Source organism: Panthera onca, chromosome D2 (assembly GCF_046562875.1).
Source record: "Panthera onca isolate mPanOnc1 chromosome D2, mPanOnc1 haplotype 2, whole genome shotgun sequence".
In the NCBI taxonomy this organism is placed as follows: domain Eukaryota; kingdom Metazoa; phylum Chordata; class Mammalia; order Carnivora; family Felidae; genus Panthera; species Panthera onca.
In genome coordinates, this window is record NC_138349.1 from 2,003,272 (window position 1) to 2,030,334 (window position 27,063).

The window sequence follows — 27,063 nt, forward strand, 5'->3', positions numbered from 1 at the left end:
GTGGGAACCCTTCAGCGCACCACAGCTGCAAGCCCAGATTCCACTCGACGGGATCCGGATCTTCGTCTGTTAGGGCTGCTAAGTGTGGATGTTCTGTACCAGACTTAAATAGCTGTGGTGTGCCAATTACATCCTCTGGGATACTGGGACAGTTAAGGAGAAGAGGGACTATGGCAGCTATCCAAAAATTATGCAGCATGATTAAAGAAGGCGAACGTATACATATTACTTAAAATGTGCATGAAATGGTACATAAAATTAATTTTCCATGTTACAGCTGGCTCTAGTTGAAACCAACCGTGACAAGTGGATGGGCAGATTTCTCTTGGGGATTCAGGTTTATTTACCCTGCCACCAGCTCTTTGGTTCCATTCCACACGTGTCCCTACGGCACAGGAACTGGGTTCTTTGCAGCCTGGATGGGAAGTGGGTGCCATGTTCATTGTTGTCCCTCGGCTCTCTTCCTGGTAATAATCTCCTAGTAAGGGTCTCATTAGCCGCCGTCTTTCCCTGTGCTGGACGCTCGGTGATGGAAGTCAGGGGGCAGTGACTGCTTCTACACTTTGGGGCAGTCAGGGTGCTGGCCCTTCCCGGGATTCGGATGCCAGCTGGGTGTCTCTGGACCCGGCACCGGGAGCTTACGGAGTCAGCGTGTCCCCGGAACGGGACACGCCCAGGAGCTGGGGAGGATGGTACCAATTAAGTCCCCGGGTGTGAAGTCTCTTCCTGGCGGTAACAGCGGTGCCTGGAGCCTGGTTGCAAGCCCCTCGGGACAAAACGAGCCGCGTCCACCTGACGGAGAACATCAGGGGTCCTGCCATCGTGTGGCTCTTTGGAGCACATGTTTTCTAGCGTCTCTGTACATGGGCTTCACCGGGGAAAGGAGAGGCAGCAGAGGGAGGACCCCGGACGTCAGACTGTCAGCCCTCAGCAGCGGCTCTCGAGAGAACCAGATTTCCCGGCTTGCCCTGATCCCTGCTGGAGTGTTATTTGGTTTTCTTTGGAAACCGAGACACTGGGAGGAATTCAGGGCAGGGTCCCACAGGCTCTGCTGGAGGTCAGTCCAACCCGGGCAGCTCCCACCTTGCTGTCTGCACTAGAGGAGGTTGGGTACCCAGGGGTCCCTCTGACGCCATTTAGCCTATCTGGGGTAGGCTTCAGCGGAGTCCCTAATTCTCTGAACACAGCTGCCCAGAGCCCCCTGCTGGCCCAGGCCTCCTGTCCAGACCCCTCCGTGGACCCAGCCGCCCAGGCCTCCTGTCCAGACTCATGCGCCCAAGCCCGTCTGCCTAGACCCACCTGACCATAAGCCACCTGTCTGAACCTACTGTCCAAACTCACCTGCTAGACACACCTGCTCGGACCCCTGCCTGGACCCCTGCCTGGACCCTTGCCTGGACCCACGGGCCTCCCTTCAGTCTAATGTCAGGACAACATGATATGGGCAAGTGGCAGCCTAGGGCCCAGAGTTGAAACCCCATCTCTCTTAAACCCCATGGCACCGCATGACAGCTGTGGGCTTGCCCAAGCCAGGAGTGGTGGGTATCTTCCCTCATCTGTCTTCAGCTTCTTGTTCTCAAGTCTCCTCCCTGCTGTTGACCAGAACATTCTTAGGACCCAGCACGCTGCCCGGGCCTTTGGGAAACCAGTGACTTACAGTCAACGACCTAGGAGGCCATCCGCTCCGTGAGTGGGACAGCCTCCCAGAGCCAGGTGAGAGAGCCTGGGGGTGATCTGAGGTTGGTCCCCGTCATGGACCTTGGGGGGCTGGCCTGGAGCCAATGCCACCCCCTCTTTGCTCCAAGCCACTGGGCACCTGCCTTTCCGAGGCTGCCTGCTCCTCAGTAGTTCTCATGTGAAATGGCCCAGCTACTTGTGGGACAAACTGATGTGCCCCAGGACCGTGTCACATCCACAGGCCCTAGTTAACCATTTCTCCATGAGCATCTCACGCCTGAGTCCTTGAGCCACCGTAACGATGACAGTGCTGTGTTTGGTGGGATCAGGTCTTCGTTCTGAAAACCCAAAGTGCAGGTTTTCTAGGGCAGAGGGGGGCAACCGTGTCCCCGGCACAGGCACCACCTGCTGTTTCACCTGTTGGGACATTTCCTGGAACACAGTCCTTCCTCCCCTTTGGGCTTTGTCCGGATCAGATGTCCCAGAAGGAGCGGCAGGCAGGGATCTGGATGTCTGTGTTGCCAAGGAGTGATTTCCAGGCAGAGGGGAGAGGGAAAGCGTCAGGGCAGCTGAGGCCGAGCCTGGGGGCCCTGGACCACGGACCACACCCGCCCCTTGACCCTAGCTGAAGTGGGGGGCTGCAGACTGCCCCGGGTGAGGTTGCGACTGGCTGAGCAGAGCTACCTCGGCTGTGCGGCCGTGACCCAAGGCTGCCAGGCTCAGGGAGCCAGGCATGGGCACACCTGCCCGGAACGTCGGTCTGAGGGGAGGGACACCAGCTTGACCGTGACTGGGGTCCTGGCACCAACCTGGAAAATTGCGAGAGAAGTCTAGAAACTGGAATCGAAGCCTGGAGGGACTTACACGACCGTCTGGGACTAGATCCCAGTCCGCCAACCTTCTTTCAAAAATGAGGACGCTGAGGCATGAAGCCACAGGTTCGGGTGGTACAGACGCAGAGGCACAGCCGCCCCGGAGGGCAGGTCTCCAGGCCCCTGGACTCCCAGCTGAGTGCCGTCTCCCTCCATGGCTCTAGGGGAGGGAACAGGTCAGTCAGCGTGGGGGCGGGGCCCCCCGGGGCTGGTGGGGGCGGTGGGGACGGGACGCCCGGCTGCCGGGCGCCGAGGGACCCATTAGGTGTGTCAGCCACAGCCAAGCTGACAGAGGTTATTCTCTGTCAGGTGAGGTCAGGGCTCGGGGAGACGCTGTGGGTCCACGTGGCCCCTCTTTTATGTCAAGTGAGCAGACGAACGCAGGGGCCAGGGATGCTTTAGAACATTCCACTCAGGCCCCGTGCTGTCGAACAGCATGCACGACGCTGCGGCCTGCAGCTCCCTTTCCAGCCACAGCCCAGCCCGAGGAGGCTCCCGAACCACGTGTGGGCCGTGTGCGCCCCGAGCCCGAAGGCACACAGGGCAGCGCGCAGGAAGAGGCCGGGGGTCCGCCATCGCCTCCCGCACGGAGCTGGCCTCCGACGTGGCTTGACCCACAGCCTTTTTCCAGGTGAAGCTGCCGTGATGACAGGAAAACGAGCCCCCTCCAGTCCCCAGAGGTCACAGGCCAGGGCGTGGGGGTGCCCAGACCAGGGCTGCGTGTGGTGAGGAGCGAGGCCCCCTGACGGGCGGGGAGCCTTCTGTCCCCGGAGCCGCATCCGTGGGGGAAGGAGGCTCAAGGCCCTGACAGGGTTTATGGTCCCTGCTGGCCCAGAAGCCCGTCTGGGGAGCTCACGCGGTGGCTGAACTGTGCATCACTTATGGCCAGCGTGATTACCTTTGGCTTCACGCTCCATAAAAGCTCTATGCCTCGAGTTGCGTGCTATAAAGCCATGCGCCCCCCTCCCGGCCTGCAGGGGTTAGGCAAGGCCCGCCCAGGCTTCCTGGGGCAGGGGAGGGATGGGAACACTGTGTTCCTGGTTGCCAGCCCTCCCCCTGGACCTCCAGCTCCAGCGCGGGCAGCACCCCTGTGGGCCCGGGAGCCCTCCCGCCTCTAACAAAGGCAGGGGCCCCGACGTCTTACTTTCACGTCCCCGTAGCGGGGGGGTGTTGGAATAATGCAGACTTCCTTTCCAACCCCCTCCTACACGGATGATGGAACAGAGGCCGGCAGGGTGAGGGAAGCTCTCAAGGTCACCTGAAGGTTAAGGACAGGTCTCGAGCTGAAGATGTCAGCCAGAGGGCAGGCTGCTGTCTTCTTCCTCCTGGGATGCCTGGGCCAGTGGTGGCCAGTGCCTGTGGGCCCGGTGCCTGGGGCCTGGGTCACTGCTGGCTGGAGGCGGGTCCCGATGCTGGTGCCCAGGACGGAGAGGGGCCACAGGCGAGCCGCTGAGCGGTCTCCCACAAACCCAGGTGCTTCAACTCCACAAATGTATCACCTCACCATTCTGGAGGTCAGAAGTCCCACCCTGGTGTCACGGGACTGAGTGCAGATGTGGGTGGGGCCACATTCCTTCTGGAGGCTCCAGGGGGCAGTCTGTTCCTTGCCTTTTCCAGCTTCTGGAGCGTCTTGCCTTCCGGAGCCCCTTCCTCCGCCTGAGAGCCGCAGGAGGTCTTTGTGTCTCTCGGGTTCCCGCGGCTGACCTCTGGTTCCATGACGTCTCCCCCTCTGATTCGGACCCTCCTGCCTCGCTCTTCTACCGGACAATCCAGGATCCTCCCTCATCCGAAGATATTAACTGAATCATATCTGCAAAGCCCCCCTTGCTATGTTAGGTCACCCGCTGGCAGGCTTGAAGGATTAAGATGTGGACGTTTTAGGAGCCACCATTCTGCCGACCATACCCTTGAACCTGGCCTGGCTGGGGTAGTAAATCCAACAGACCATCTCAGCATCACCTTCGGGAAGGAGACTGATTTGTTCCGAGTTCCCAGAACATGGGTTCAGCGCCCGAGCCCTCTGTGCGGCCCGTGGGAAACGTCTTCCTGGGTGAGCTGGGCTGTACATTCAGGGCCGGAGGGGTTTCCTCTGTGCAGAGCGGAGCGGCTGGCGACGGCTGGCTCTATCCTGATGGCAGACGGCTCCGTGCCGCTGGCTGGGCAGGGGAGGAGCTGGTTATCGGAGACGAAGGCCGTGCCTGGCAGGCGGGTTCCCGTTGGGCAGAGGCCCCCACCTCAGGGGACAATCAATAGCCAGAGGGTTTCAGCTCACGTGGGCTCTCCCGCTCAGCCCCCAGCACCGGGAGTCCGAGATGCCTGGGGCTGCAGGGTGCTGAGAGACCACTGTGGGCAACTGAGGCCCAGGGAGGGGAGAGGCCTTGTCCGAGAGGAAGCTTCTGGGAGCCCAGGCTAGCACACCGCTGCTTCCCTGCCCCGTCCCGGGACGAGTCTCGGGACAGAGCTGGAAGCTGGGCTGGTGGCCTTGAGCGGCTGCGTTCTTTGGGACCCCAGATCCAAGTCCTTACGGACCCACGCACGCTCCTTCGGAACAGGTGAAATAAATTCTTTTGTTTTCTTCCCTTCTTTTTCTTTTTAATCTTTTCTCCTGCCTGATAACCTTCCCCAGATACGGGGTCCTAAAATTGCATATTATTCCTTCTGGAGGTTTTAGATTCCTACATATGAAAACACAAAGCTTCACCCTTTGATCTTTTAGAAACAAGCCAGGAAACGAGGGCCAAAGTTGCTAATCAAAGCAGCCCTTTTAATGTCTCTGATGCGGACTCCCTTGGGCCACGACGGCCCATGAATCTGCCCACGTGTACGGTACTTAAGAATGTTTACCGGGAAGCCCCCTGCAAAGTATGCAGTCCTTGGGGCAGAGCACAGGGTCCGAGCTATGTCAAAGCCGAGACTGTTGGCCAGGAGGAGCCTGGACCTCCAAGGACCTTGTCAGGCTGCTTGCTTTGCTCCACTTCGGTGTCTGTCAAAGGATGGTTAGGATAGTATCGACCTGTGAATCAAATGGGGAAGTACGAGAATCTCTGCGAAGGACCCCTAAAAAGCCAGACGCGGTCATCATTATTTGTACAGGGTTTATTATTGGGTGAGGGTGCAGGCCAATGATTTCTTAACTAAATGTCTCTGAGGGTAACTGAGGTGAGTTTTCCATTCAAACAGGTGTGTGGTGTGGACGGGAGATGACCGGGTTTTCTTCTTCAACCCGACGATGCAGCTGTCCGTGTGGGAGAAGCCCATGGACCTGAAGAACCGTGGGGACCTCAACAGGATCATCGAGGACCCGCCCCACAAGCGCAAGCTGGAGGCCCCGACAGGTGACTAACAGCGGGGCCGTTTGCGTCCTCTTTCCTAGTGTTTGAACTGCGTGTTCCTGATGGTCGTGATGGGAAGTGGGGTTTTCCCGGTTATGCAGGAAATTTATCTTTAAAGAATTGTTTTGGCTACTCTAGAATTTAGGAATTAAATTTTTATGGCACTTTCTGCTGAGGGCACGTCCTTCCCGGGGGCTGGCTGGGGCTTCCTTGCCGCATTATGGAAAGTTGTGAACTCAGAGAGGCCTTCTGTCCGCCTCTGGAAGCTTCTGGCATCGTTGTCAGCCAACATTGAATTTTTATTCCAACTGTTTCGTGAGCCCCACTTGAGAGACCAGACGCTCACAAACCAGAGCAAACTTCCTTCTACCTTCGTTTTAGAGCCTTGAACAAAATCTATCCATCGTTTGTTTCAGGGGTGCTTGAATTCCAGGGAGAGGTGGGCATGGGGGGGACGTTCCTGCGTTCCTGCTGTAGGGGACGGGGTACTTGGCAGGGAGGTGACGGTGTCTGAAGAAACCCATGTAAATCTCATTTCCCCAGAGTCTGAGAAGAACGTTCAGCATTTTCAGCAAGGATACTTTCTGATTAGATGCCATATATTTTTTTTATTAGCTGCGGTGTTGGGAAAGCCCCATTCCCTGAGCATGTGGGTTAAAATAGCATTGGCTACGCTGGAGAACCTTGAAATCAGCAGCACTGTCCCGACCTGAGATGCACGCGCTTGGCCGAGAGGCCAGGAAACTGGATCTTGACCCCTGGAAAAGGGGTCTTTATTTTTATGGGGTGCTTTATTGAGCTTATCGATGGTTTTCATTCCATCACATGGGGCCAACACAAGCCAGCACCTGCCCACGGTTCTTAGTCAAAGGTAGAGGCAGAGGCGTTAAGTACAACTTTAGAAAGCGGTATTATAAAAGCTTTCTTAGCATTTTTAACAGCGCTGAGAGCCTGGAAAGTATTGCCCTTCAGGAGCTGGTGGTGGTCCTCAGGATTGAGAGGTGACGGTGTGACATGCCTGTTTCACATAAGACAGCCCTCCCTTCTCCAGAGAGCCTGGGGCAACCCACATTGGGAAAAGACAAGTGCTTTAGGTGCATCGTGAACTGAATCTGTAAAAACTTAGCTGCATTCAGGGACACTACGAATTGGGTTTGTGATTTTGTTTCCTCCTTTGACTGAGTGGTGTCCATTTTTACAGGGAATATTTTCTTGACAGAAGGTCTGCAAACAAATCCTCTAGAAAACCATCCCCTGACTCACGGACCACAAAACACTGCACACCTTGGGGCCTCACAGGACTGCCCAGTCCCATTAGAAACACGGGGTGCAGTTGTGGTAGCCGTGATTTTATTTGATTGGTAGAAGATGGATAATGCAGGCAGTGTCCTTAGCTTACGTACTTCTAGGTAATTGGGTGCTATTTCTCCTTTCCTCCCTTCCTCCCTCCTTCCCTCCCTTCCTTCCTTCCTTCCTTCCTTCCTTCCCTCCCTCCCTCCTTTTCTCCCTCCCTCCCTCCCTTCCCTCCTCCCCTTCCTTCCTTCCTCCCTCTCTCCCTCTCTCCCTCCCTCCCTCCCTCCCTCCCTCCCTCCCTCCCTCCCTCTCTCCCTTTCTCCCTCCCTCCCTCCCTTCCTTCCTTCTTCCTTTCTTCCCTCCCTGTCTCCCTCCCTTCCCTCCCTTTTCTCTTCCCCCCTCCCCCACCCGAAGTATTGGTAGGCATGAGGAAGGAGCTCATTAACAGTCAACGCATGGTTGCCCTGTGGCTTCTGTCCTTTGGGTCGAATGAAGCCAGGTCTAGGAGAAACAGAGGCATGCACAGAGCTCCCCGCTGAGTCACCTGCCATTTCAAGGCTTGTGGGGATTGTAGGTGGAGGACAGGGTTAAGGATTAGCTGAGGGATATTAAACATTTGAAGAATTTGTTTGAGCAGAAGCCGGTTCCAGTTGGGGAGTACCAAAGCAGAAGCAGTTCAGGGAAGCTGATGGTTGCCGGCGGGGGCGGGGCGGCAAGGGGGGACAGACAAGGTGGGGAAGCGAAGAAGGGAAACCGTTTGATTGGCGGCAGCTTCAGACACAGGTGCCTATTTGTGATTGGTCATCCTTAGCACTTTTTTTCACTGTTTATTTATTTGTGACAGAGAGAGTATGAGCAGAGGAGGAGTAGAGAGAGGGAGACACAGAGTCCGAAGCAGGCTCCGGGCTCTGAGCTGTCAGCACAGAGCCCGACTCAGGGCTCGAACCCACAAACTGCGAGATCATGATCTGAGCCAAAGTGGGGCACTTCGCAGGCTGAGCCACCCAGGCGCCCCGGTCATCCTTAGTGTTTTGATTGGTGTTGCAACCTGAGATATTTACTGGCTTAGATTTCGGTTTGCTTAAGTAGACCTCCAAGGAATCAGAGCCACGTCAGCCTGGTGGCCTCCTTGTTTAATTAATTTAACGGCAGGGATCTGAGTTACGTGGGTCATAGATCAGTGCTCCACTTGAGTCTCCTAACAAGAATCTCATTTTAGACTTAAAAAAGGTAGAGAATTGAGTCTTAAGTCTGACAAACACAAGCAGAAATATCTGATGAATTTAGATTTATTATATCAGGATATTTTGTCATCCATTAACCTGCTACCATGACCCAAACTACTCTACCTAGATAGATATGTGATTACTAAGATTATGTGTAGTTACAAAACAAGTTTTCACCTTGCTTCCTCTTGTAAAGAGAGGAAGAGATTTTCTTAAACCAGTATTTTTTTAACCTGAATCTTCAAGATACGCAAATGACCTCAATGCAACTTCCTGTCGCAGGGTAGGATTGACATTTACGTGCGTAATTTCTAATTTCCTAAGACCCACCCGCCCAAATTGTTGTGTTTGCGGCAAAACAATTAGGACAGAGGGTGTTTCTGGAGGATTAATTAGCGATTAGTGGGCAGAGTTGATGACCTCCAGCCTTCAGCAAGTGACATTTTTCCCTGGCTGTTCATCCATCATGACTCATCAGTGATCTGACCCTAATTATTATAAGAATCGGCTCCAGGGGAGATTGTTCTTGGTGGAGGATTTTGTTTTTCACATTTTGTTCGACTGTGAGTCATTATGGATTTGAATATATGAATACCTGTTTCTGGTCTGGAATGGAGCAATTAAGCCTTCCAGCGGATACCAATTATCTTTCAAGAGGCAAATGAAATACACGAGTTTTATGAAAGAGCTGCCACATCTAGCTGCGATGGTTCTAGAAGCGTGTGTGCCTGCCGGGGACGTGAGGCAAACAAGCAGGGACTGATGGTGCCAGACGGCTTCGGGGTCCAGGACAAAGCACTGCCGAAAGTGCTGAGCCGCTCGTCAGTCAGCAGACGAGCAGCAGAGCCCCTTCATTCTGGTAGCATCGCTCAGAGAGTCAGACAGAGCCCGGGACCGTCTCCTGCCCGTCTGGCAGCGTGTCCTGATTGGGTTCGGCTCTCGGAGTCCACGGCTCGTTGAGAGTAGACACCTGCGGAACCGGAGTGAACGGAGAGGCGCCAGCCTCAGCCCGCACCTGCGACCCCGCCGGCCGCGCGGGGGCCTTGGCCGGGGCCTCGGTTCAGAGGACGCTCGCGCTCGTCCACGGGCTTCGGTGTCCACGGCCCCATCAGACGCTCGGCTCTTGGGCCGCATTCACCTGCGGCACCAGAGCCCCCCTTTCTCGTGCCGGGTGGAGGGCTCCCGGCCGTCCGGGCCTCGCACCTGGGCTGCGGGTGGCACGGGTGGGGAGGGCAGGGACGCGCGCACGGAAAACAGGGGTGCGTCGCCCGGTGGCCCCAGCCCACCCCAGCCTCACCGGGCGGGCGCCGTCTGTGTGAACTACCCGTCGCTGCTGGGACACACCATCACACGCTTAGCAGCTTGCCACAACGCCAGTTTGTCACGGTACTTAAGTCCCAGGGTGTCGGCAGACGTGTTTCTGGCCGCCTGGTTTCCGGGGCTCCGGGCCCCTTGCTCTACCACAGAGGCAGCAGCACAGCGCCTCAGATCCTTCTGGACACTCTTCTGCCTTCCTCCTCCGCTCGGCAGGGTCCTTCTGGTGAGACTGGACTCACCTGGACGACCCGGGATGCTCTCCCATCTCAAGGAAGGATGCTTTGCAAATCTCCCTTTGCAGCCTAACCTGATACAGTCACAGGCTCCAGGGACCGGGCACGGCCATCTTTGGGGTCATCATTCTGCAACCCACTGGCTTTATACCCATTTGACAGAAGAGGGGATAAAAAAGAGATGGCCCAAGGTCACGCTTCTGTCGGGTGGGGGGCCCGGATTTGCACCGTGGTGGGTCCGACTCCACCAGGCTTCTCGTGAGCTGCGAGCCTGTGAGGGGAACGCACCGCCCCCTGTGCCCGACACACCCACAGTCAGGTGCAGGCGGCTTTGTCCTCTAATGCCGCTTTGTCCCCAACCTGCAGCAGAGGGGGCACGGACGTCACTTGGCTTCAATTACTTTGTAAACATTTTAGTCATTTATATTCAAGACAGATGTACAATGCTAATGACGTTCATTTCGCCAAGTAGGACGTGGAACCATCCCCGTGAGTCAACACAGCTGTGACTTCCCCGGCTTTGTTTGCCCAGGGACAGCACGAGGATCTCCGAGCCACAGGGGGACCAGGTGGCCGGGCTCAGCGACTCGTCCTCCACACTCCAGTGTGGGCATCACCTGTCCCCGGGGATCAGGTTGCAGAGCCCCCGCCCCAAGCAGAGTTCAGCCTTCCCGGCTATTTGGGGGGGACGCTGCCCTTCACATGTGACATGTGTCCCACACCTGACAACACGTGGGGGCCCCTCCCGTGGCTCCTCTTTGCGGGATGAATGACCCAGACCCTAGATGGGGCAGATGAGTGGGGACAGGTCATGCCTCCAGAAAGCAGGGTCAGGGGGCCTGAACTCCTAGTAGAATGTGCCAGGCGGCTGGGACAGGCATCACAGCAGGGGTCTTCATGAGGCTCCGTCACAGTCACCTCCCTGTTTCCTGCAGCTGGGTGGCCAGGACGGCCGGGCAGAGGCTCAACCGGGGTCAGCAACACTGCTGAGTTAGCGCTGATGCAGGGGCTGGGTCCCGTCTGTGCAGCTGTTAACCCCGAGACGCGGGAAGAGCATTTTTCAAAGTGGTTTTCCCCAGAACCTAATGCTTCAAGCTGTCACCCCCTGACTGCGGACCCAGGAACGAAGGAGGAAGGGAAGGAAGGGGAAGGAGGAGGACATTAGTTCCTTTCCAGACCAGTCATTTGTGTACTTGGGGACGGGGCTGACACCCGGCCCCCGGCAGCGAGCAGGGGGCCCAGGGGCAGTGGGGGAGGAGCAAAGTGAGTCCCAGACCAGCGGCCAGGCCGTAAACCGAACACCACCTGCAGACAAACAAGAAATGCAGAGACCAATTTCGGTGTCAGGAGCCCCCCCGGCTGGTGGAGGTGATGGAGCCACGGTGCAGGGCCCTAGATCTGCCCCGGGATTCCCTCGTGTCCCCCGGCGCTGACACCCCCACCCACCTCTGCCAGCTGCCCTGACCCAGCCTGGGGGACAGGTTTCGGGGCTCGCGGCCAAGCGGGAAAGTGCACCCGCCTTGCCCCTCCGTTCGCCCCGGGGCAGCCACGGTCTTGGGGGCTGCTTCTCCTCTGTGTCTCGGAGGGAACGGGGGTGCCCGTTCTTCCCGTTGGCTCACAAGCAGCAGTCCTGAAGAGCACAGGGCAGCAGCTTTTATGTGTTTTTTATTATTATTATTTTTAATGTTTTATTTATTTTTGAGAGAGAGAGACCGAGTACGAGCGAGGAAGGGGCAGAGAGAAGGAGACACAGAATCGGAAGCACTGAGCCGTCAGCGCAGAGCCCGACGCAGGGCTCGAACTCAGAAACCACGTGATCATGACCTGAGCCGAAGTCGGACGCTTAACCGACTGAGCCCCCCCAGGCGCCCCTGGGGCAACGATTTCAAGTGAATGACTCACTCGTTGCAAATTTCAGGGATTTTAGGAAATGCAGACAGAGCTGTCCCAGGGCGATTGGCAGAGAACTCAGGTCAGGGGTGCAGCTGTCCCGTCAAAGCCTGGCCCCCATCGAGCCGAAGGACAGGCCTGCTGAGCCTCGTGTTCCGGGCGTGCCCGTGGGGCAGTCCCGTAGGCGGGACTCGGACATCTGGCCAGCCCTGACCCTGGCTCCCGGGGCCCAGTCTTCTCCCGCAGAGTGCTCAGGTCCTCTGTGCAAGGTTCCCTCCTCTCCCCCGCTCCCTCTCCCTCAGCTGGACTTGCTGATAAGAATGTCTTTGTGCACATGTATTTATCTTAGGAGCATCTTTACAAGCATTCGTATTGTACAGATTCATATTATTCGAACTGCCGGGTCAAAAGGTACATGCCTTTTAAATTTTCCTCCACAATAGCCCAGCTCCCAGACCCACTAATAGATTCTGCACACTTCTGCAAGCCCCAGAGATCATCCACATTTGAATTTTAAAACCATTCTTTGTTTCGACTGGCGTTTTTTAAGTTTTGAGTGAAATTGAACCTTTTCACAGGTTTATTGGCCATTTGTTTTGTTTTGTATTCCGTGACATGCTTAAGTCTTTGTCTCTTTTATTGAAATATATGGAGTGTTGTAGATATCAGCATTTGGGCTACAGCACGATTACAGTATTTTTTTTCCTCATCTTTTGATTTTTTTTCCATAAAAAATCGGTCCCGAATTTCTTCTGATTGTACTAAAATATACGTAACTTGGCGTCTGTCTTTGTAACCATTTTTAAGTGTACGATCTGGTGGCATTAACTTCCTTAATATTGTCGTACAACCATCACTACATCCTCCAAAGCTCTGTCTTCACCCCAGACAGAAACTCCGTAACCATTATCAGCAAGTCCCCGTGACTTTCTTCCCGCAGCCCCGGGAGCCTCCCTTCCCCGCCCCCCACGGCTGTGGACTCGCCGGCTCATAGGCCTCGTGCGAGTGGCACCAGGCGGTCCTGCCCCCTTAGTGTCTGACTGGCTTCACCGAGCTTAGTGTCTTCTCGGCTTACCCACAGAGGCTGTAGCCTCTGTCGGACGTTCATTCCTGTTTCCAGCCGGATAATATTCCATCGTGTGGATGGACCCATTTCCTGTCCATCCGTCGGTTGATGGGCACTTGGCTGTTGCCGTTTGGCTACCATGAATTGTGTTAGTATAAACATCGGCACACAGATATCTGTTTGAGTCCCTGTTTTCAGTTCTTCTGTGTCTATACCGAGGAGTTGAATTTCTGGCTCAAGGGGCAGTGCTACATTTGGCCTCTTGAGGAGCGGCCAAGACTTCTTCTGTCACAGCAGTGACGCTGCTTTGCGTTCCCAACACGGGGGTCTTCCCATCCTTCTCTATCCCTGTCAGAACCCGCTGATCTCGTTTTTATCGTTAGTATTATTGTCACTGCTATTGTGATCACCACCCTAGTGCATGTAAAGTGGCGCATCATTCTGGTTTGGCCTGGCGTTTCCCTGATGGTTAAGAGTGTGTAGCATCTTGTCACGTGCTTCTTGGCCACGTGTATGGTTTCTTTAGAGAAGCGTGCCTTCATGTCATTTGTCCTTTTTATAATTGGGTTGTTTTTGTCTTAGTTTGTGGTGTTGTTGTGGAGCGGGAGGAGTTTACCCATGGTCCGGGTGCTAATCCCTTGGCAGATATGTGATTTGCAAACATTTGCTCCCATTGTGTGGTCACAGTGTCCTTTGATGTACAAAAGTTTTTAATTTTATGAAGTCCCATTTCTCGGGTTTTCTTCCTTTCATCGCCTGTGGTTTGGTGTCATGGGTAAGAAACCATTACCAAATCTGCTGTCAGGATGTCTCCCTGTGTTTTCCCCTAAGAGTTTTATGGTTTTAGCTCCCACATTTATCTCTCTCATCCGTCCGGAGGTGATTTTCCTCGGGAATGATTTCTGTCCAATTCTTGTTTCTCGTGAATGGGCCACGCTTTCCTATTTCTTTGTATGGGTTGTAATTTTTTGTTGAGAACTGGACTTTCTGGGTTTATTACACGGAAATCCTGGGAAACGGATTCTCCTATCCTCGGGTTTCTGGTTCCTGCTTGTGGAGAACTGGAGGCATCCGTTTGTGAGTTTTCCAAACAATTTTCTTAAACGTGTGGTCCTTGTGTGTGGCCTCTGGAGTTTCTGCTCCGTTATTATCTCTGTGGTTGTTGAAGGCTGGCGGCTCATCCGGGCGGCTCCGCGGTCTCGTCCGAATCCAGAGCTCAGTGGGCATCCGGAGGAGCTGCCGACCCCAGCGCCCCCCGCTCTGCCGAATGCGTGATCTTCCTTCTGGTCGTGTACCGTTAAAGGCAGTCGCAGCTACGAATATTTTCCTTTACGGCTTCTGGATTCTGTGTCTTGATTACTTTCCTCACGACGAGACTATCCGCAACAAACCAACAAAAGATCTTTCAAAAATAATCAATAGCTTTATAACTGTATGACCTCATTCTTCCTGAAAAAACTTCTGATTTTTCACGTCTACCCTTTGCCCTCCCTCAGGTATGTACTGGAGTGGAGCAAGGGGCGTGGTCTGCCTCTGCTCCCCTTGGTTTCTTATTCTGGCCACACCTTGCCTGCTCCCCGTCACCCCCGTCCTCTCTGCCTAAAAGGCCAGCAGATGGCAAAACACGGTCCCTCTCTTTCTGCGAAACCTGGCTGCAGCGTCCCCTCCCCGCAGGCGCTCTGGGAAGGAGGTGCACCTTCAGACACCCTGAGATGCAGCCGGGCAGGCTCGCGGCTGCTCTGGGGTCACTGAGGCGGAGCCCCTGGGGGACCCCTGTCCCCCCGGGGCAGAGGGGCCGGGATCCAGTCCTGGCATCTCAGGTGCAGGGGTCTGGCAGGCATGGAGGCAGGGACAGGTGAGAGTGGGTACAGCGGTGGACAGGTTGAGTGTGCAGGGCTGGGGTGCCCGTGGGCCACTGAAGCAGAGAGGCCGGGTGGGGAGGACAGGGTAGGGGCAGGGAGGTGCGTGTGCCTGTTGGAGCAGCGGCCTAGAAGGGCTGACTGTTGGCGCCCTGGACGGGCCATGTGGGAAGAGAGTGTGGAGCGTGAAGACGGTGACTCCTCCCCATATCAGCTGGTGTCACAAATGCTCTCGTCTCTAGACCTGGTTCTCAACCAGGAGGGGGCTTCTGTTCCCTAGGGGGTGTTCGGCAGTTTCTAGAGACATTTCTGGCTGTCGCACCTGGGACCCGTCCCCCCTGCTAAGCAACCTACAGCACGTCCAGCCCCAAGCGTCACCAGCGCAGGAGGCTCCCTGCGCGAGGGCTCCCGAGGTGCCGCTGAGGCTGCCGGGGCTGAGGTCCTGGAACACCCCTCCCCACTGTCCCACAAGGAGCCCTGCTCCCCATCTTCATTTGGACAATGTCCGTGTCTGTAACATCTCCTTCCTGGGCGAGCCTCTTCCAGAAGGTGCTTCCAGAAGGTTCTTGGCAAGCGCCCACTGGTCCCGTGATGGCGTAGTGTAGTGCACGCAGCTTGGCGTGGGTGGCTGTGCGTGGGAGGAACCCCAACCAGGACGAGGGCTGGGCTGGGGCAGCCGGGAGCTTCCAGAACCTGACTCTCCTCCTGTAGGCAGCCCCACACTGAACATAAAAAGAAGCCTATGAAAAGGTGGGGGGCGGAGGCTTCGCTGGGATTCCAAACAGCACATCGTTCGTGGCCCCGTTCTCATGGCAGAGCCTCCCCAGGAAGGGCGGAGTTCAGGCAGCCAGGTGGGCTGGGGGACGCGGAGACCCGGGATGCTCCACGGAGCCCAGCCCCCTGCACCTCTGCCCACACGGGACACGGGCGCAAGAAAGTGGTCTCCTGTGCACGATGGACACAGAATGAGAAGCAGGGCAGAAATCAGTTGTGAAGCCAGGGAGCGTTTGGAAATCATTCATCTGTCAGGACTGAAATAATAATGCTCTGGAAGCATCCTGATACTCATTTTTCCTCTTTCCCTTTTGGAGACAAATAGGAAATGCTGAAGCACCTTTTTACTTTTTCATTCCAAAAGCTCATCAAATATTTACAAGGCCAGCCTCCTCAGGATGGAAATAGGGGGCCTGTCTTCAAAATCAGTTTGGGTTTTTGAAGAAGCTGCATGGCCAGTAGTGAGGTACATGCCGTGTGCAGAAGTGGGGTGATTCACGGAGCGCCTGGGTGGCTCAGTCGGTTAAGCGTCTGACTTCGGCTCAGGTCACGATCTCGCAGTTTGTGAGTCCGTGCCCCGTGTCGGGCTCTGGGCTGACAGCTCGGAGCCTGGAGCCTGCTTCGGATTCTGTGTCTCCTTCTCTCTCTGCCCCTCCCCTGCTCACGCTCTGTCTCTCTCTCTCTATCTCAAAAATAAAGAGGGGCACCTGGCTGGCTCAGTCGGTTAAGCTTCTGACTTCGGCTCAGGTCACGATCTCGCAGTTTGTGAGTTCGAGCCCCACGTCGAGCTCTGCGCTGACAGCTCGGAGCCTGGAGCCTGCTTCAGATTCTGTGTCTCCTTCTCTCTCTGCCCCTCCCCCACTTGTGCTCTGTCTCTCTCTATCAAAAATAAATAAAATATTAAAAAAGAAAGTGGGGTGATTCACTGCAGTGGACAGAGGGGGGACCAGGTCTCTCGGGTCACTTGTGAGAACCTGCAGGGGCACGTGACACAGAAGGGCTTATCCAGGGCCTGAGTCCCAAGGTGCCGGGGCTGGGGGGGTGGGGGTGGGGTGATGCCCGCTTCCCAGTCCCCAGCCTCTGGCTTCTCTGGACGATCTAGCAGCCTCTGCACACGGGCGGCGGCTAGAGATGCCTTCTCCGCACGAAAGAGAATCAGATCTCTCTTCTGCTGGAACATGGAGCGAGTACCAAGGGAAGGTTGGTTCCAGGATTTGATATCAGTCTTTGTGGGAAATATGTTTCCTGACCCTCCAGCTGACTCCGCTTGGAAGTGGGGGCTGCCCGGGCTTTGCCAGGGTGATGGGCGCTGACCGGCAATCTTGTTAACTTGGTTTTCTTCCAGCCGACCACAGCGATGGGTCGAGGTCTGAGGATGGCAGGGAAGACCGAAACATGAGAACCAAGAGGAACCGGTAGGTGACGATGCCTTTTGCTCCTGCGTCTCTCCTCAGTGGGTAATTGGGGGGCGTAGAAAGAAAAGGGATCATTCTGGCCCTGCCGAGTGAGCAATGAAGAGGTGTAACCAGTAGACAGACAACAGGAGGTCCCAGGTTCCTCCTCAGTGGCTGCTCCGGGTGCCCTGTGCCTCGGCAGGCAGGTGCCCGGGAGGGCTCCAGGCACCTCGGGCAATGGCCAGCGTCGGGCCCGCACTGGCCCTCCCTGGTGCCCACGTGCTCAGCCCTGGCCTGGCACCCGGAGCCCTGAAGGCGTGGATGGAAGGTGCCAGGTGTGGGGGGAGGAGAGGACACCGTTTTGTGGGTCAGGCAGGTCTGGGGCTGGAGTTGGGTGCCTCTTGCTTTGTGACTTGGGCAAAGTAATTCCACCCTGACCTCAGATTTCCCACCTGCGCGAGATTGCGGAAGCTCCCGATGACAGCGTAAGGTGACAGAGGATTGGGGAGGGGGGGCTTGTGACTGTGGTCACACTAGCGAATACACAGCTCTCTGTGCTTGTCACCCTGTGGCTGTGGTGCGGGCAGCACACGCAGGTGCGGGACCCTCCTCTGACTGCTACCCCTGCAGCCCCTCCTGCTGGGCCGGTTCCGTGGCTCCTTCCCTTCTGACCCGCACGTCAGGGGTGAAGCCCGGGTCCGTGTGTCTAAGCCCCTAGGAAGCAGGCAGAAGGCGTGGCCGTGTTGTCCGGCACCCGCCTCTGGCAGAGAAGGAGGGGGATATAAAAGGCCACCCGTGAAGAGTGAGTCACGGGCCGCTTCCTGAGCTCAGGGGGTGCCCATGTCCTGCCAGAGCCCAGCCCTCATCGTGGCCCAGTGGGTGCTCCCAGCCACGCACCAGCCGCCCCCTTGTCCCGCCTCTCACGGGATGGCCTCGGCCGGGGGCAGGGATCAGCGTGCCCCCGGAGGGTGAGCACCGTGGGTACGTTCTCCTTACACAATGTGTCTTAGAACCCGAGCACGGAGGAGGCAGGTGCTGCAGACAGAGCCCAGCCCCCACCCTGCTCACGCAGAAAAGAGCCTCACGTTTGAAGTCATTTTGAAAGGAAAGCGTTTCAGACGAGTCTCTGGACACAGAAACAGTGCAAAGAAGAGCTTCGTTGTGTGGACAAGGGAGGCAGATGGCCGGGTGGGCGGGCTCCAGCCTGCCATCGGGGCTGTGAGGGCGAGGGAGACAAGGGGAAGGTGCTGGCTAAGACTCCAAAGCCAACTTGTGAAAATTGGTGGTTTTTTAATAGCATCACAACGGAAAGTGTGATCACTATAGTGGCAAAGAAAAATCATCGTTTATATATCTGAGGAAAATAGACCCCACATCACTGATCTATGTGTTTTGGTGAAAACCATTATCTGTCACCATTTTCATGCCACCCAATTATTCTTTTTTTTTTTTTTTTTAACATTTTAAAGATTTTCTTTTATAAGTGATCTCTGCACCTAACATGGGGCCTGAGATCAAGTCACATGTTCCACCGAGAGAGTCAGCCAGGCGCCCTTCTTTCACCTGATTCTTCTTTAGCCTTATGTTGTACAGTCTTAAAAATACACTCTCAATATTATTTCTACCAAAAAAAAAAAAAAGTGCCTTAGAAGTAAGACTCCCGCAGTGACACCTGTTTACAGTGATGAAGGAAAATGCCGTCTTGTCTCAGCCTGTGCCCATCCCAGCCTCTTCAGCCCTTAGGTGTGGCTTCCTGGCAAAAGAAGGTGGGAGAGGGGGAGGGAAGGAGGGGGAGGGAGGGAGGGAGAGCGAGCGCTGGGCACCGGGCGCCTGACACCTGACCCCCAGTCGGGATGGGACTCTTCTCTGGGACTGAGGACGGACCAGTGAGGTTGGAGACCCAGACCGGCAGAGTTAGCCCTGTGTGGTCCCCATTCCTTTCATGTCGATGCCTTTGGGTCTCTCTCTATTATGCGCCCCTTAAAAAATCATTTTGCTGACCAGGGCCCAGGTAGGTTGTAATTTCAACTGATCACAAGCAGACAGCACAGAACTTTCTAGAAACACTGCAGGGGATGGTGAGCACTGTCCTCCCCAAGACAGGGGGCTGTCTGGGTTCAGGGATGGCTCCTCCCTGGGACGAAGGGGACCAGGGCTGCCGGTCCGCACAGCCAGAGGCTCCCTGTAGCCATGTGCCTTTCACGGGGCCAACGGCTCCAGGAAAGGGAGTAGAGTGTCATGTCTTTGTTTTTATGTTTAGACCATGGGGATCGGCCAAGCCGGTCTCTGTTGGTCTTTGCATCCATGTATCCACGATCTGAAAAACAAAATGAGCTTCCCGAGGCACCAGAAATATGCACATGGAGCCCCCGTTTGATGATGTTGGAGTTGGGTTGGAGGAGACGCTGGATGGGGTCCAGAGTAGCTGGGACATCTGCCTACACGTGGCCCCATTTCACTCATGTTCCCATGGGACTGGCCTTGAATTCTGATCAGCTGGCATTCAAGCAACGCCAGAACACTAATTTTGGTCTTACCCGTCTGAATGATTTCCGCAAATGAGCACCAGCTTTGGAACAGACCCAGAAGCTGTGGGCATTGCTGCCCCGGTTTCCTCCTGCAGACTCCTTCCCCGGCTGGGGGTCCCTGTCCTGGCCACGCTTTTCTCCCGCTGAGCTCTGGCAGGAAGTGCTTCCTCTGTAGTGAATGCATCTGGACTGGGCTTCTAGAATATTTCACCTGTCCTGGTCATTCATCTCTGAGCCATTTACACAAACCGCATGTTCTGTTTGGAAGGCTCACTCCTGTGCGGTTTTTCCAAACTCCCCCCACAGCCTGATCCGCGTGTCATTTGCTCAGAGCTAATCGCCCTGGGCTGCCAGACCACCGGCATCTCCGTGCACCGTGTCTGTCTTTGGGAAGGTTATTGTCAGTGAGTGCGGGCTTTTCTCGAGCTCCTGACTGCATTTGTGTATTTTTAATTGGCGGATTCTGGCATAGATATTAAGAGAACAAGCCTTCAGAGGACCTGCTGAAATCAGTCCCTTCTGACCTACCTTTATTGTATAACTAATGAAATTTTTCGTCATCGAGAAGCGTGTCAAATCCTCCCACGGCATGTGACTCAGCAGCCGCCATGTTCAGGAAACATTGGACGTTGCTTTCTGCTCCTGCGTTTCTTCCAAACCCCGACACGACTCGTATACATCTTGCACACTCTTCCACAGATGGAATCAGCTCCGTTGTTCCAATAATTCGGGTCTAGATCATACTTTTCCCAAAACTCCCTGGGAAGAGAAATACGTCCCAGTGACAAGCTTTCAAATTACTAAAATATTTTACATGACCTGGTGAGCAGTTTCAAGCGCCTTGTTATCTACTACTTAATGGGATGCGCCCGTGACATGTGACCCTGCATCTTCCCCGGGGCTGGGAAGTGGGAAAGTGATCGTGCCTCCCCGTTTTGCCGTTTTGTGCAGTGTCTACGGGTTTTGCCGGTTTCTGGTTGTGTGGTCTTCTCTAAGTTCAGACATGCTTTTCACATGTGCGGTCTATTTTAAGAACTTAGGGTTTATGTCAGGTGATTGGACGGTACGGTCTCAAGGATCCAGCGACTGCGTCATGCAGTTTAAACATCAGAATGAAATTATCCGCAAGATGCATCAGACAGGAAATTGTCAACGATATGTGTGGCTTTTAGCTCTTTCACAAGGTGCCTGATTTTACCAGTTGACGGGCTGCGGGTTCCTCCTCACTAACGGCTTCCTGGAGCACGAAAGGGTGGCCTTGCTCCTTCAGTTACCACTGGCCCCACAGCTGTGGCGCAGATTTTTTATCCTGTGGGTGACCAAAAGAAGTCTCTTGGCTTGGAGTATTGCTTATTTCTAAGTTTGTAAATTTTGTAGTTTGTAAGTTTGGGGATGCCCAGTTGATGGCTTTGGGTAGAAGGGGTAAAGTTGGCCTCATCCCATAAAAAAGTCGTATCGATAGGGCGCTTTCTTGGGGTCGTGAGCAGCGTGGGCTGGAGACCTAAGAGAACATTGAATCGGCAGGAAGTGCCCGGTCCCTTTTCTGTTTGCCCCAAGTACGTCCCGCATATTTTCTCTTGGCAAACCAGCGTGGCCAAGGCACGCCCCAAGCAGGGCCTCTGGACAAGGCTGGGTCTTGAAGGATCTTTGGGGTCACCTGAGGAGGCACCCCCATCCTCCGTGTCCACACGTGATCCCGAGGTGCCCCGCCCAGAGCCGCGAGGTTATGATCCGTCTTCCTGGAGTTCTACACCCCACCTGGGGGCAATCTAGGGCTGGGACAATCCATCTAGTACGAAAAAAAATTACCATCCAAAAGACAAGCCTAATATAAAGTGTGGAGGTGTTGCAGACACTGCCCCTGACACTGTTCCCCAGTCAAGCCCGTATCCAGACAGAGCCAACTGTGGCAGGTGGAAGGAAACCCTCCTACCGCAGTCAGAAAGCCGCTGATCTCCGGCGCACAGGCAAACGATTATCAGTAAGTGTGGGCAGCGGCGGGGGCATCGCGCCACAGAGACAACCAGGAGCCAAGCTCTTTCCTTTCTACGTACCGGGTTTCTCGAATCCCACGGAGGTTAGCTGTTGAGAAAGTGAGAGCATCGCCTCTTTGAAATGCCATCAGATAATGCTAGAAAATAGGTGGGCTTAAAAATAAACTTGCTATAAAACTGTATCTTTAATTGGCCCTGATAGAACGAGAATGATCCGCATTCCAGGGTCAGGGTGGGAGTCTCGCGTTCTTCTCCAGGCGACTCCGTAAGATAGGACAGTGCGTCGTCTTTCTGTGGTCTTTGACGAGCATGGAAAACAAACGATTAACGCCCACTGCCCTTCTGCTACTCTTCGTACATAATTCATGATTTCAGCTGACCAGTGGGGTCTGTATAGAAACCTGTGCCACAGGTCACTAGAGCGTCCCACACAGGTTACCTTGTGACAGCTGGCTTTGGGATGGAGTGATCAGTTGTGCTGGGATTTCACTGTCTTTTTGAACTGGAACACACATATTCCTGCCATTTATTTTGTCTTCAAAAAGAATTATAAACCTCTGTGTTTTTGAAGGGGTGACCAGATACCAGCATTGGTAAGGAGACCCGTGTTGCACACCAGCTGCACGCAGACGCGGTGGGCGCTGCCCCTTGCCTTGGGGTGAACAGGCAGACTTCTGCTGTCACCCGTCACGCAAGGGTCTCCCATGGAGAGATCTGAAATCCGGCCTGCAGGAGGCCAGGCCGAGTTGACCAGAGCCCTCACCCCCCCCCCCCCCAGAGTTCCCTCGCTGGCTCTTCGTCAGAACTCTCAGCCTACCTTTCCTTCCTGGGACTCTGGTTTGCCATCACTTACCTTTGCGCGGGAGGGCTGGCCGGGGGTCTCCGGGGACCTCTAGTGCTGCAGCAGGTGCCTGAACTCTGAGATAAAACTGATGTCTGTGATCAGTCTGTCTTCCCTCACATGGGGGAGGGACTGCTGGAGAATTTTCTTCCACACGGGGTCCATTCATGCCGTCGAGAGCACACCCACATGCAGGGTGCACAGGAGACCCTGGGGACCTTCCCGGCCTGCCGTGACCTCCTAAGTCCAACGTGGCACCCGCCCACAGGCAGGCCAGCAGAGAGAAGCTAGGTTCTGGCCCATGCATCCGTCAAATGCTAAGCACCTGCTGTATGTGCTGCACTGTGTGCCCGGGCCCCCGGTGTCCCGTCTGGGAGCTTCCCATGGCCCCCATCTCTGTGGTGGGATGGACACTTCAGGGACAGGATGAGGCCCACGTCTGTCAAATGGTCATGCATAGGAGGCCTGGGACCTCCCACGGAAGGCCATGGCTCCTGGAGAGACAGACAGAGCGGATGGACGGACAAACAGGTGGCCACGTTCCCAGATTATAACCAATCCTTGGCTCTCCCCCTTGTCTTTCGGGCGTGCGCCGAGCAGATGCCCACTGCACCTGCTGTGTGGGGCCCAGGGACACACAAACACTTGGGTGTCATTTTCCGTCTCCGGCAGCTCTAGCCCAGGAAGACAGGAGTGTTAAGGCCACGCCAGACGGACCCAGCATCCCAGACGCTGCAGCGCGGCACCGCTGGACCAACCGTATTTCCTCCTTGGCTTGGGGCACCCCGGGGCCAGTTGGTTGCAGCAGAAATGTCTCCGTCCCTGGTGCCACCATGTCGGCACTCCCCGCTCTAGCCCTTGATCCCGGAACTTGCCATCCTGTGTCTCTGTGCTGAAGCTGCCGGGTGTACGATAACCACGGCTGAGCTGCAGCCCCCTCCCCTCGGCACGGGGACCGCCTGCCGCCCCTGCACCGGGGCCGGGCACAGTCACCGATTCCGGTCTGTCCCTCCGTGGGCATCTGGCTTCTCCTCGGGCCTCTCCATGACAGAACCACAGCTGTTGTTTGATCTGAGTCCCTGCTCAGGAAGGGAGGGCCCAGCGCGGGCGTGACACGGGCCATCGACACCGGAGCTGTGCCCGTCTGCATTGCCTTCCCTGAGAAAGCATTCAGGGGGTCCCTGCAAGGCCACGCGGACATCGGGTGGTCAGGGAGGCAAGGCGTCAGCAGAGTCTCAAACAATCAGGACTTTGACAGGCTTACCCAGGACGGAGGAGCCCGAGGAGACGTGTGGGGTCTGGGTTCACTCTGGCCCTTCTCTCCTTCCGCCACGATGAGCCCCGGGGGCCTCCCCGGGACCCCTGCGCGGTGCCCTCTGCCGCCCGCTCCCAAGGGAGCCTAGGACGGGATCGCTCCTGGAGATGGTCTTTGATTTGAGAAGACAGTTTCAATTTCCACCTCTTCCTCAAAATTCCCACTCTCAAACTCTCCGTCTTAAACGGAATCCAGGGAGTTTCCTATCCCCAGACTCCTCTCCATCCCGCTGACCGTGGCGCACCCAGGGTGGCTGTCCCTACCGAGAGGTCATCGCGGCTACAGCTGCTCCCCAGAAGCCGCTCGAACGAGTGACCAAGCATCAGCAACCTGCATGCGTTGCCTCGATTGCAGTTAGGATGTCCCAAGTCACTGCAGCCCTTCGAAGGGGAAAGGGGAAATGCGTTTTCTGCCTCAGCAGACGTTGTTGTGCGGGCGTGCCCGACGGCCAGTGAGGGGAAGGGGGTGCGGCCTGGAGCCGGGCGCCTGCTGCGACAGTGAGCCTGTCTCCTGCAGCCCTTCCGTCCAGTCGACTTGACCCTTACGGCGGCGTGATGGCGGTGTCACGGCGGGGACACAGAGAGACGTCGCCACGTGCTGGCCCACGTCTCACCTCCCTCTTCTCCAGACTGGCTATCAAGAATTTGGGCTCCCTCCCTAACCCCAGGAGGTGTACACGTGTGACAGCCCGAGGCAGTTTTTTCTCTCGTGTCCCATGAGCAAGAATGTACGTGCTGCAGACCTGGGAAAAGTAATGGGTCAGCTCTGCGCCCTCTGACGATCGCGTCTGCCGCGAAGATCGCTCAGCTGGCGGGAGGCAGGGGGAGGTGGCTGGAGCGGCGGCAGGGCGGCGTTTGCCTCTATGGTGACAGACACAGAGCAGGTGCGGCCTCAAGAGGATGGTCCGGGATGAGAGCAGGATTGTGTGCGGGGAAAACGCGGGTGAGGTCAACTCAGCGGACCCAGCCCTGAGTTCATCCTTGAACTTTTCAACGGGGCAAAGTTCAGTATAGAAAGCAGAGCAGGACATCCGCCCTCCGGGGCCACGTTCCCGGCCTCAGTAACGTCACGGCCAGTGCAGCTCATGTCTGGTCTGAGCCCCCCACTCAGACTATTTGGGAACAAACCCAGGTCTCATATAAATTCCGTTTGGACGTATTTCAGGGCGCAGGACTAACATACCAGATTTTTAGAAGTTATCCGTAGTCACGCCTGAAAACAAGCAGCAAACAATAATTCCTTAATGTGATCAAATCAACGCCCGGACATTGTTCGAATTCCCTTGATGGTTTTCTTTTCTCTTACTCTTTTCGTTTTCACACCAGCGTCCGAGTCAGGTTTGCTTTCCACACCCTGCTGATCACCTTCCTGAGTCTGTTTTAATCTGTGGTTTTCTCCTCTCCTGCCCCAGTTTGGTTTTCTTCATTTGCTTTGAAAGAAATCAGCATTTCCCCCGACCCAAGTCCCGCATCCGTGACCTCACGTCCATGGGCTCCACCGCCCCTGAGCTTCTGTGCGTGCAGCCACACGTACAGGCCGTCCCAGCTCCGGTCTGGTCCACGTTTGGTAAGAAAACCGTACGGCAGCACTGAGCTCCCTCCGCCAGGAGCCTCAGCATCTCTGGTCACCTGTCTTTTCGTGACGTGAGCGGGTGATTTGTGTAGGACTGTCATTTCCGTAAGGGTTGTTAAACACCAGTGTGTGAGTCGTCCCAGTTTATTTGCACCTGCTGGATTGAACACTTTACAAAGAGCAATGGCCTCATAAACTTTTTGGTTCCCTTAAGTTATAACCCAGATAGAAAACAGGATAAAAGCTGGATTCTTCCCCTTCCAAGCTCATTGTCAAAGCCTTGTGCTGACTTGGTAGTGTCCTGCAAAGGTGATGAACTCACGATGAGTTCCCAGAGTTAAACAGTTCATGTGTTTCCACCTGTTACAGGTCCTGTCCTTTAAAAAACAAGGAGCTTGTTGGGGCGCCTGGGTGGCTCAGTCAGTTAAGCGTCTGACTTCGGCTCAGGTCATGATCTCATGGTTCGTAAGTTCGAGCCTCATGTCGGGCTTTGTGCTGACAGCTCAGAGCCCGGAGCCTGCTTCGGATTCTGTGTCTCCTCCTTTCTCTGCCCCTCCCCTGCTCACGGTCTGTCTCTCTCTCTGTCTCAAAAATAAATAAAGAGGGGCATCTGGCTGGCTCAGTCCGTTAAGCGTCCGACTTCCGCTTAGGTCCTGATCTCGCGGTCTGTGAGTTTGAGCCCTGCGTGGGGCTCTGTGCTGACAGCTCAGAACCCGGAGCCTGCTTCGGGTTCTGTGTCTCCCTCTCTCTCTGCCCCTCCCCTGCTCACGCTCTGTCTCTCTCTCTCTCTGTCTCAAAAATAAATAAAAATTAACAACAACAACAACGAAGCGCTTGTCCCTGTCTTGGTGATTGTTGCTTGACTGCCCCGGGCATGAGATGTACCTTTTCAAAATGTAGGTGAACGTCTTTTTAATACGAGGAGATTTTTCTTGAGTTTGTTTTTTTTTAAGAATTTGTTCCATTTTATGCTTTGAGCCTCCTTACTGGCCACTCCAAGTACACAAGTAGCTCTTTGCCTTTCTATGTCACTTTCTTTCACATCCTCTTTGTACCTTTCCTGGTTTCTTTAGGTTTTTCCCTCTCGTTCTTATCTGTTAATCTTAAGGCGTGTTTGTGCGCCTTCTGGTTTATGCTTCATTTCTAATTTGTTTCCCTTTAATTTGTAATTTCCCGCATCATCCAGCTCTCTTTTCAGATCTTTATTTGGTGCAACAACATGCCCTTTTCCCCCTGAATTATCTACTCTGATATATGCTATGATTTTATAACCTCCACCATAGCCTTTGAAAAGTGAGCTCATTTTCGGGGCACCTGGGTGGCTCGGTTGGTCGAACATCCGACTCTTGGTTTCGGCTCAGGTCACAATCTCACGGTTCGTGGTTCGAGCCCCTCGTGGGACTCTGCGCTGGCAGTTTGGGAGCTGGTTGGGATTCTCTGTTTCCTCTCTCTCTGCCCCTCCCCGACACGTGCTGTCTGTGTCTCAAAATAAATAAACTTAAAAAAAAAAGAAAGAAAAGAAAAGTTAGCTCATTTTCAAGTGGTTACTATTTTCATCAGATTCTTGGCTGACTTCGGGCCTTGCTCCTTCTGTCTGCAGGGGCATCATTGTTCTCTTACTCCTGTACGTGGGGTTGCATGGTGACATTTTTCTGCAGCTCGAGTGAAACGAGAGGGTGCTGGGGAGATGGTCCAAGGCGGCATTCCTGGTCACCGGGCTCTGGAACACTCCGTCTCATTGTCGTGACATGGGGATGTGCCCCTGTGTTTGGAGCCTGTCCACGGTGCCCCCCACTTTCACCCTCCTTTCCCTTTCCTTGGTGTCTCTGTGTAATTCCGATAAGTTCACGCCAGTTTCTCTTGGTCCTTGTCCCGGGTTT

General features: G+C 55.2%; 1 protein-coding gene across 2 annotated transcripts in view; it reads left to right on the forward strand.

Annotated features, from left to right (window-relative positions):
- TCERG1L (transcription elongation regulator 1 like) overlaps nt 1–27,063 on the forward strand; it is a 195,256-nt gene that overhangs the window by 136,974 nt on the left and 31,219 nt on the right. For both annotated transcript variants that reach the window (XM_078434991.2, XM_078434990.2), the window contains exons 7-8: nt 5,730–5,884; nt 16,885–16,954. In XM_078434991.2, the coding sequence (XP_078291117.2) occupies nt 5,730–5,884; nt 16,885–16,954 (225 nt within the window). The remainder of the gene's footprint in view (nt 1–5,729; nt 5,885–16,884; nt 16,955–27,063) is intronic.